Source organism: Alosa sapidissima, chromosome 3, assembly GCF_018492685.1.
Source record: "Alosa sapidissima isolate fAloSap1 chromosome 3, fAloSap1.pri, whole genome shotgun sequence".
Lineage (NCBI taxonomy): Eukaryota > Metazoa > Chordata > Actinopteri > Clupeiformes > Clupeidae > Alosa > Alosa sapidissima.
In genome coordinates, this window is record NC_055959.1 from 30633857 (window position 1) to 30645165 (window position 11309).

An 11309-nucleotide genomic window follows, 5' to 3' on the forward strand; every position below is an offset into this window, starting at 1 on the left:
GAATCTTCCATGCTCACTGGTGTAAGTTTGGTGGGCTCCAGAGTTAACAAACCATGCCTGCCTAGCTCCGATCTGCACTGAGGTTCCATAATTTGTTTTTGTGCAATATATATTAGCATCATACTGCACAAGTAAGTTTTAGGACTAGGTCTATGTGTCTTGGTTAAATAGGCTAGGGTCACCGAATATCTGCATGAAGGTTATACACAAATTTCCCAAATCATAGAGCTCAATACCCATTATGCTTTATCACACCAACAAAAATGTAACCTATAGCTGCAGATTTCAGATAAAAGGGTTTGAAATTAAAACTCTGGGTAGCCTGACAGATGGGATTTTGATTTTATGTTTTGTGTAATGTTGCATATTTGTTGTGGGTGTGAGATCATGCTACATGGTGATTTTGCATAGGGTGAAGTCAGGTAATTTGGGACACTTTATGGTAGATCACAAAAACTTAAAATGTAGCTGTTTTTTGTCCCAATTTACCTGATTCATTAGATAATCACTTAAAGCTGCAGTTGGCAAGTTTGACAAACTGAAGGGACTTAGCCAAAATTGTTAACTACCACCGAGCACTCTCTCATTGAGTTTGTGCTCGTCAAGGCAGTGTAGTGGAAAAAAACAGAATGACAGAATCTGGAAGAGGACGACAGTGCTTAGGCCTATTAGCCTATTATTCAGTAAATATTACAAAATTGACAGTGTTCTTTGTGGTAGGCCTAGGTCGTCTGAGTTCTTCTATTAAACTATAGGAGCAGTTTCGGCATTTGTTCATTTAAAAAATCTTTAAAAAAAGACATCAAAGTTCAACGTTCTGCACTCCAGCCCACTAAGTGGCAGTAGAGTGTGGTAGCCTACTAAGAACGGAAGTTTCATCACTGAGCGAAACGTGTGATTTACTGTACATGGGTAAATTAGTAGGCTCAACAATCTTTGGTGTTATTGTAGCCTATATATGAAAGCAATTTATATAGCTAGAAACGGGGTTGCCACCCGCCATAAAACTCAAAAAAGAAGAAGGATTAACAACCTGAATGCTTACTTATTGAAACGAGGATGCTTCTGTTTTGTCCAACTTGTGGGAATGTGCTGATTGTGGAGGAGGGACAGAGATGCTACAGGTTCGCCTGCAACACATGTCCTTACGTGCACAATATTACTAGAAAGGTAAGCGTAGTCTACGTTTTTATGTGTAACTTGGACACTTGTGTGAAGATTCAACAAGCACACACGCACGTGTGTTTTACGCATGCTGATTAATTGCTGAATCGCATTGCGAATTAGTGCTGTCATGTTCAATACTTTTTCCGATGCTTTTTAATATTTCACAAACGTCTGTAAGTTAGATGTTCGTGTTTGAGGTAACCTAAAGACCAGCGATGTCAACTCGAAGGCACAGCTTTTTGTGTCCCAGCGTCATGTGGTCAGTGACTGCTCCACAGTTGCGTGCGTCGCAGTGCTGGAGACGCATCCCATTCACTTTGCATGGGCTCACGTCATCCGTGGCCGAACTGAATTGTGGGTCCTTTGCGTCGCGTTTAACGTAGAAACTTTGTTCAAACTCTGTAACTTGGTCTTGAAAAGCACACTTGGGCAATGTATTTTTCACTTTTGTAAACTTTATACTTTTTGAGATATTAACACAAACAAGCTTATTTTTCCCCATAGACTTTGCATTGGCACTATGACATCACAAAGGGCTAATTAAATTGATTTGCACAGTATCAACTGCCAGCTGCTCAACTAGGCCACATCAAAGAGCAAGTTAACTGATTGCACCTATATCAACTGCTTTCTGCTCAACTAGGCCAACTCTCTCTGTGCCTCTCCATTCTACAAGGATACAGGCCTGATATCGCTCCGGTGCCACGCCGGATTTCCGGCATACCGATGTGTCTGGGGAAAAAAAATCAGGTTTGCGTGATCTCACATGCAAATTTCTTTTGTTTCTCACACTGGCAATGTGAAACGTAGCCAAATTCATAGAGTGCAACTTTATGAAGCCAGTGGAAGACACCAAACTTGTCGATAAAGGTATAAATAATAAATAGCGCTGGTCTTGGATAGAGGAGGTGGGTAGAGACGAAAAGCCCTTTGGAAGCTGGTGTCAAAAACTCCGGCAACCAGGAGCATGTTTCTGCACTTTGTGCGCAAGGAAAATATTATATGGAACTAGGGGTAAAAGTGCTGCCACGGCACGAGTTAGACCCTAATCATCAAGCAGCTGTCCAAGCAATTTAACACACCTCACGTAGGTGGCTGATCAAATTCTCGTCAGGTCACTCCGCTCAATTTCGCTCTCCGCTTCACTTAAAAATCATCCCGCTCCAGTGAAATCGCTCCATGCTCGCTCCAGTTTAAAAGAGGGAGAAATAAATACAAGCCGAATTGTCACCTTAAATAGAAAACTTAAATCCCAAGAACTAGGCAATTTCACTCATAGAACATTTTATTTTAAAATGCAACACCGATTGGCAAGCTTGGCAACGTCAATACACATAAGCCTAAAACTAAGAGATCAGTGGGATTAATTGCCTAAAGAATACAGGCTTAGTATCCAAGTTTTACTTTCATCTTTCTACTTCATATGAAGCATATTCAAATTGCTCACGTTTTTCTTTGCTCTCCGTAGCCTAGCGCACTCTCCGCGAAATGTGTCTTAGATTCCAAAGTTAACTGACAGTGTCACCACATGGTCTACATTGTATCTAGTTGTTTTGTAGGAATAATACACTTGTATGACTTAGACTTATCAGTTTCCTTTCTAAAATATTTAGTGAACTCCATCCCCATCAACGAACTTAGACCAATATCTTTGAAATGAACGGTCTTGGTTTTATTCGGAAGACATGAATTCTGGGTGGATTTGGGCATGCCTCAGACTCGTGGTGTGAGCGGTATCGGAGCGAAACTGGAGCGGAACAGAGCGGCCGCTCCAGCCTCTAAATTAAAAAGCGTTCCGCGCTAAAACAAAATTCCATCTGCTCCGCTCACTAGCTCTGATCTGTCGTTTACAAACGCTCATCCACTCGTCACTTTGTGTCAGAAATTAGCGGAGGATAAACTCGCCCTTACGCATCTTTTTGTCTCGAGGCATTACACACAGCATCTCGCCAGAATTTAAAAGAAATCTGTCCGACAAACTTAAGAATAACCTGTTTAAAATAAGTGGTGCATATTTTGCAGAAAAATGAATGTCTCCTTGTTCATGCCGTTTAATCAATGGTTAGGCTACTAATCAATTCCTAGTTACAGTGCATGAAAATGTTATCCGAAGTCTTCGAAAGATAGGTCCCATGGACCGGAGGTAGAAGGGTGTGACGACAACAAATAGAAAACCATAATGGCAAATCACAAAACACAACAGCAGATAAAAAAAAATCACAATGGCAAATAAAAATCACAACGGTTACATAAAGATCACAACAGCAAAACACAAAACACAATTGCAAACAACGCCAAACCAGAAATCACAACGACAACTCATTAAACACAATCACATTAACTTCTAGCAGAAATATTAACTTCTACCGGAAATCTCTTCTCAAGAAGAACGTCACTGATTGGTCAGAAGTAGGGCAGGAGCAATGATTTTCAGTTTCACAGGTGGGATATGGAAGCAGTTCGTCTGTGTGGTTTGAATTGGAGTATGTGGCTTTGCATGCTCTTATACAATTACTATACATGCTATGTCCCAACAAGTTGAAGTTGTTTCAAAGAAGTACTGCATCATTTTTTTTAATGACCACCACATGAAGGATTTAGTTTATGTATTCGCCTAACTTAACATATGAAGCTAGCTAGTATATAGGACACTCGGAGTCATTCAGAGTTGGGGGTGCTGAGAAATCTACGTTCAATGACATCATATTAAATGCAGCACGACAGCACAAATGCATAACAAACTTAGCCCACACAGGCGTGTCACCAACAACATTTGGGGCATATCCCAAAGCTACAGTTAAGAACAAAATTATTCATAACCCTGGCAAATAGATGATTTAGTGTTGATTTTTTTTCTTGACCAATATGTTTGTTCTGACTGACAATTACACTGTCACATGCCAAAAGGTTGTAAGACAATGTGGGAGAAACATGAAATCAAAAAAAGAAGCGGGTCATTCCACGCCAACTCAGCCACCCATGTACATGACACCTCTCAGATTTTGCTGAAAAGCGGTGAATATATGCCTTACGTTACCAAACAAAGGAATCTGAAGTTTCAGGTCAATATCTCAAACGGTTTGCCTGTGGCGTCCATTTGAATTTCGGGTGCCACGACCCTTATTGACATATTGGAATTTCACATTTCATCTTTTGCCATTTTTGGAAGCCCATAGGGTCATTCCACGCCAACTCAGCCACCCATGTACATGACACGTCTCAGATTTTGCTGAAAAGCGGTGAATATTTGAGAGTTCCGCCAATTCCATCACATGGGCTTTTCCCATGCAAAGTTGCAAAAAAGTGACTTACAGAAAACATTAAGAACATTACATTCTTCTTTGTCAGTGCAGAAGATATTAAAAAACACGAGGAAACGTACGAACTGGAGAGACGTTACGCCTCGGCCAAAATAATCAGTGGAACATGATCGCATCATTGCTTTATATCAATTTTGAAGTTTGATGGAGGGTCTCTTTCATGGGGGATAAGGGGTTAATCCATGACAGTCTCAGTATTTAATTGTTTGCTATCACTGAGGATAATACTAAGTTATTTCCACTATTTTCATGCTTTATCATCACTAAATTTTCCCTGATCTACATTCCAGACTTCTGGAAACAATGTCCAAAATGGGGACAAATCCCATTAGGATCATCAAGGACCCACATGGTCATTTGGGTGTCCAAATATGGGGTTCCAAAAGTCAACTCTGCCGGAGAGGGTTTTTGGACCCCCATGAAACCCCCATCAGTGGTACCATTACCCTTCAAATTAATTTAGGCAAGAGCAAGGTTCCCACATATAACAAATAATCCTGTTTAGAATAAATATGATCATTAATTGTGGTGCTACGGCCACCCAAAAAGTGAAAAATCACACATGCCGTTAACATTTTTTAGGACTTTGGTGACCCACCTCTCACCCAAACAGTAAGAAATGTTGATGCTGCCTCCGGAATTGTGTAGTACAGGCTACAATGAACTACCACACCAGTTTCCAGTCTTCTACCACTATTAGAACAGACGTTATGGGCTTCCAAAAATGGCAAAGGATGAAATGTGAAATTCCAATGTGTCAATTAGGGCAGTGGCACCCGAAATTCAAATGGATGCCACAGGCAAACCGTTTGAGATATTGACCTGAAACTTCAGATTCCTTTGTTTGGTAACATAAGGCATATATTCACCGCTTTTCGCAAAATCTGAGAGGTGTCATGATACCCCGATATTGGCTGTTTTCACATGGAATGACCCAAGCGTTTTCATCTTTTTTAAACATTTTTATGAAAAATGGCAAGTCCAAAATTATTCATACCCTTTAAAAATAATTAATAGAAACATCTTTATTTGCATTCACAGCTCTCAAAATGGTTCATATAACACTACCAAGCCTCTTGGCTCCACAGTGATTCAGGACTGTACCTTTTTAAGAGCAATCCGGGTTTTGAGTCAGGATTCAGGAATGATTATTTGCCATTACTCTGGCCTTGTGCTCGCTTTTTTGACGGATTGAGGTTAGAATGCGGATCGGGCCGCAAATTTCTGTCCGAATCCGGCCCGCGAACGACAGAGTTGCGTCCGAACCCGACAGGCCTTTTCATTTTTATGTCCGAACCCAACCCGAGCCCGACGAAGATGATTCCTCAGTTATTCCCATGCTAGTGATTAAACGTTCACATTTGTGGATAGCCTGTCTTTTTAGCCCATTAAACGGAACACACAACAAATTGTCTACAGAATCAGATGAGTGTGCACGCATGCAGGTCACACACAGCGCACATTAACACAAGAGGCCCAAGCAAGCATAGCCTAAATAGAATTCTTGTCTTACCATTGACGAAAAGTCTTAAAAATGAACTGCAACAGTTGTTGAAACTACAGTGCCTCTGTCACTGATCCATATGCAGCATCGACGTTAATTGGGGCAACTCGAGGAAATCCTCATCCAGTTGAACGAGACAACCTTATAGCCTTCCGGTAGCCTATGTCTTTACCACAGTATGCAACGCAAATAATCTTAAAATCTCCTGATAGGCTAACAACTTTTTTTAACGTCACCCAAGACTGTGCTTATGTGCATATGTGCGATGTGCATAACCTTTGTTTATGTAGCCGTGAGACGTGACCACACGTGTGCATTTCAGGCGGCATGCCTGAAATGCGTTGTCACGATAAACAAATCTTGCACGCAGGAAAAAAGCTATTAGGTCTTTTTTACATTTTACTTTATTCTCAAAAAACAAACGTTTGCATCATGTAAAGCAGACCTGTTGGTTACCCAACATAATAAGGAATTTAAATGTAAAGCTTCCAATGCATATCGCCCCCATGTGTCCGAACCCGAACCGAACCCGACTACAATTTCTAAATATTTGTCCGAACCCGACCTGACCCGTCACTCTAATTGAGGTATGGACTCTGGCTTTGACACTCTAAAATGTTGATATTGTTCTAACCATTTCTTGCCTTGTTTATTGTGTGGTTTAATGGTCAAATGCCGCCTATTGGGGCAGGTCTCTCGGCAGCCTGCCTGATCTTTTCCTCCAAAAATCAGGTCATTCCACGTCAATTCAACCAGGGCCCACGCACTTAGGTCTCAAAAAATGTGCTCTATACAAAACATATTGATGTCAATGGTGCATTTTACCCATCTTCAGGGTGGAAAGTGAAAAAGAAAGATTTGCATAAGACAAGTCAAATTGGTGTTTTTAAAAAGAAAGGATCATGGAGAATAAAGAAAAAAATATAAAAAAAAATCTTTGCATATTCCCACAAGGTGTTTGGGTGCTCTGAAAATGAGAACCAAAATGATTTTTCAGACTTTTAAGGTCTGCTGTTCAGACCCTGAAGGAATTTATTTTCTGTTCATTGTTTTTTGTGAAAGTGTTTCTACTTATCTCAGTAAGGAAAATAAATCAAGAGCCTATGCTGAGTACAAATATGTCTTCTGAAGGCCTAAACAGAGCCCAGCCAAAAACTCCAATAAAATTTGTATCAACTTTGAGGGACAGCTATGACCATGCAGGATTATCCAGACCAAACATGACGATTTTGCTACATACTATTCCTATTTATGTACCAGCATGCAAAATTTGAGCCTCCTACATGGTTTAGTTCTTGCACTGTGGGCTTGTGAACTTTGACAAAAAAAAGAGGCCAGCCAAAATCGACACCCCCCTCCCCCTGTAAAACTGGCTGTATCTTGGAAAGTATTGATCTTACATAAGAGTAATTATGACCGGCGCGCAGCGAAGCGGTCATATAGGTTTAGTCAGATTTATTTTTTTTATTTTTTTTGAGACAGTTTTCTGTGAATATCTCGAGAACCGTAAGGTTTAGGAGGACCATTTTTTTGTATGTTGATCTCAAGGGGCCATGTCAACCCATCCCATTACCACTTATTTCATGTATAGCGCCACCTAGTTAAAAATTAAAAAGCAAAAAATTAGGTGTTTTCATCACAATATCTCTGGCTGACATGGTCAAAACTGCACGAAATTGAAAGTGTAGGATCATTATGACACCCTCCGAATGCATGCCAAGTTTTGTGAACTTTCGTTCATGGGGGGCCTTACAATAAAATAATTTATGTGTACATTTAGTGACCGTACACCAACAAGAATTCCCGGGACACTGAAAGACCGGGGTACACGAAACTTGGTGGGCATGTAACCCCACATGTGGAACCATCGTTTTTCGTTTTGATCTGTAGCCCCCCCGCTGTACTGGACCCCCTGAAAGGAGGGTAGGGCAGACTTAGTTTTCTGTGAATATCTTGAGAACCGTAAGGCCTAGGATGACCAATTTTTTCCGTATGTTTGCCTCCAGGGGTCATGTTAACCCATTACATGTGCACACATGTGCATAAACAGATACACACGCACACGCATACATTCACAGTAATCATACGTATGACACATACTCACACAGTAGACATACTGTATGTACGCATGCATGCACATGCACAAACACACATACGCAGGCAACCACACAAGCACGCACACACACACACACACACATAAACATAAACGTGTACACGCACACATGCACACAATTCAAGAATTTCGCAGAATTATGAACAGGCAAGATGGGGGTGGGGTTGTATAAAATGAATTTTACATGTGAAATCTATGAACTAATCATGTTTTGGTACTTGTTGTCTAGCAGATACCAGTGAGAATTGAGGGTGGATAATGCAATTTAGTGAGACAGTTAGAATCATATAGGCCTTTCAGCGTGATTTATTTTTGTGGTAAAAATGTGCTGGACTGGGCGGCGGTCATATTTTGTACCGCTCTGCGGTACATCTAGTTTTACAGTGTGTCTCCTGGGTAACATAGGTAGGTACACCTGGTAATTTTTTCAGAATTTTGAGACCTAAGTGCGTGGGCCCTGGTTCAATTGACGTGGAATGACCCCCCCCCCCCCGCCCCCCTTGTTTTAGTGTTACCGTTTACTTTGAGAAGTTCACCAGGTCCCTTTGTCTGAAAAACACCCAAAACTAATATATTATTTATAGCTATTCTCCACTTTGGGGATGGTGTTTTGGTGGTTGAAATTTTCACCCCATCCCAAAATGGATCACTTGGCCATCATGTATGCTGATCATGTGTCACTGTTCTCCAAACATGCACAACTCAGCTTAACCTTTATATGGGCACACCTGGACAAAGAATTTAGCTTTCGCTGGATTTTTTATTTGACCCAGGGACATGGCCTGCGATTGGCATAGAAAAGAAAGCATTAAACCCAAATGACGCCATGTCTATTTCAATTGTGGGGGTGAGAAGATTTATTACACATTGTTATCATACATTGCTCAAAAAAATGAAAAGAAACACTTTGAAAACACATCAGATGGATGGACCAAATCACAATGTTCAAGACTGTTCGACTGGATTTAAGTCAGGGGAGTGTGGGGGACAGTCAATGCTATCAATTCCTTCATCTTCCAGGAACTGCCTGCACACTCTAGCCACATGGGGCCGGCCATTGTTGTGCACCAGGGGGAACCCAGGGGCCTCTGCACCAGTACAGGGTCAGCCAGTAACCATTTATACTCGTGCGGTGGTCGCGACACTACTGTAGTTGCAATATTCTCCTAAACAGAGGTGTTTCTGTTTGTTGCTGTTGTGAAAAGGCTTCGCCTACTTTACACCTTAGAAGAAGCAATGAAGACGCTCTAGTTGCCATGGTGAATCTGTGATCGGTGGCGGGGTCAATTTGAGGGAGCCGTGAGCGCGCACTTATCAAGGATATGTTTCACCTGGCTTGATGAATCCGTGTCTGCTCATCCTGGCTTGGTCTTTGTGTGCAACCAATTAAGCCTGGACGCTCTTGTTTTAGATTCATTAAGCTCAGCTCAGTAACTTGTCCCGGATGTCTTAATTCTACTTTTGTGCAACGGGCCCCTGGTGAGTTTCTCAGAGTAAACGGTAACACTAAAACAAGAGGCTACATTAAGATTCTAGAGGAAAAGATCAGGCAGTGTGCCGACAGACCTGCCACAATAGGCGGCATTTGACCATTAAACCACACAATGATCCAAAACATACAGCCAAAAAAGGCAAGAAATGGTTAACAGATATCAACATTTTAGAGTGGCCTAGCCATAGTCAGACCTCAATCCGTCAAAAAGTGAGCACGAGGCCAGAGTGATGGCAAATAATCGTTCCTCAAAACCTGGTTTGCTGCTGAAAAGGTGCGGCCTAGAATCATTGTGGAGACATGGAGAAGCTTGGTAGGTATTATATGAACCATTTTGAGAGTTGTGCAAATAAAGATGTTTCCAGTGAATGTTAAAAAAGGGTATTAATAATTTGACACCATTTTTCATAAAAATGTTAAAGACAAAAACACTTATTTTTTTGATTCCACGCTTTTACCACATTGTCTTACAACCACAAGGTTGTGTCATTTTTTAGTCAGAACAAACATATTGGTCAAGAGAAAATCACCTTTAAATCAGTATTTGCCAGGGGTATGAATAATTTTGTTCTTAACTGTATGTGAGGGTCCGGGGGTGTCCCCCCTAGGAAAATGTATGAAATAATTTTGAACCCCGACCAGTAGGCACGGCTGAAGTGCCCTTGAGCAAGGCACCTAACCCCTCACTGTTTTCGGAGCGCCGCTGTTGATGCAGGCAGCTCACTGCGCCAGGATTAGTGTGTGCTTCACCTCACTGTGTGTACACTGTGTGCTGTGTGTGTTTCACTAATTCACGGATTGAGATAAATGCAGAGACCAAATTTCCCTTACGGGATCAAAAGAGTATATATACTTATACTATACATTTTTTGTACATTCACATTGTTACTTTCATAGCCAAGAAAGGCTGAAGTGGAAAGGGACAGGGTTGTAGTACACATTTTGTTGATTGATGCCGTCTCGGGCCTTGTGATTTTGTAATTATAGGTAAACAACAGAAAATATCCAAAGCTAAAAGAGGTTGATGACGTGCTTGGAGGAGCTGCAGCATGGGAAAATGTTGATTCCACGGCAGGTATGTTGTGGTGTGTTTTTGTGTTTTCAGTATGCTTCAAGTATCCGGTCACTGTATCACAGTCATGATCTCTTTTGGCTCTTTTTTAGAAAAATGTCCAAAGTGTGAACATCCAAGGGCTTACTTCATGCAGATCCAAACTAGATCAGCTGATGAACCAATGACCACCTTCTACAAATGTTGTAATGCTCAGTGCGGACATAGGTGGAGAGATTAACATACAAAGTCTTGTTAAAGTACAGGGAAAACTATTATTAAAAATGTTTTAATGTAAATACAACTAATAATGAATGTCATTTATTCAATAAAATATTCACAAAAGTTATGGTCTAGATGTGATTTGCTTCAGTAGCTGAAAAATTGAGTCAGATAATGTAAGAACGTGTTTTTGCATTAGATATGAGGCATTTTGTGTGAGCAATAGTTGGATTTGTGTGTATGTTACAGTATGTTTACCTACCTGAGTTTTACTTGTATTAAACTTAAGTGATATTGGTCACATTTACCTTTAAGCTTACTGATTTAATAAATTGTTAATTCACCCACCAATTACATATCTCTCATCTCATATGCCATGCCACTCTTGGCTTAATCTTGGTTTCTCGTAATATTACCATTGCTTCACCAGTCGCTCTCAT

General features: G+C 40.9%; 1 protein-coding gene across 1 annotated transcript; it reads left to right on the forward strand.

Moving 5' to 3' along the window:
• The first annotated feature begins 851 nt into the window (after positions 1-851).
• On the forward strand, positions 852-10992 carry polr3k (polymerase (RNA) III (DNA directed) polypeptide K). The gene is made up of 3 exons (XM_042084781.1): positions 852-1170; positions 10584-10671; positions 10761-10992. The coding sequence occupies exons 1-3, from the start codon at positions 1060-1062 to the stop codon at positions 10886-10888; spliced, it is 327 nt and encodes a 108-aa protein (XP_041940715.1). The 5' UTR covers positions 852-1059; the 3' UTR covers positions 10889-10992.
• Positions 10993-11309: the final 317 nt, after the last annotated feature.

Coding starts and splice junctions, on each gene's coding strand:
- polr3k (XM_042084781.1), top strand. CDS start 1,060: ATGCTTCTGTTTTGTCCAACTTGTGGGAATGTGCTGATTGTGGAGGAG. Junction 1,171..10,583: donor TGCACAATATTACTAGAAAG/GTAAGCGTAGTC, acceptor TTGTAATTATAG/GTAAACAACAGAAAATATCC. Junction 10,672..10,760: donor AAATGTTGATTCCACGGCAG/GTATGTTGTGGT, acceptor GCTCTTTTTTAG/AAAAATGTCCAAAGTGTGAA.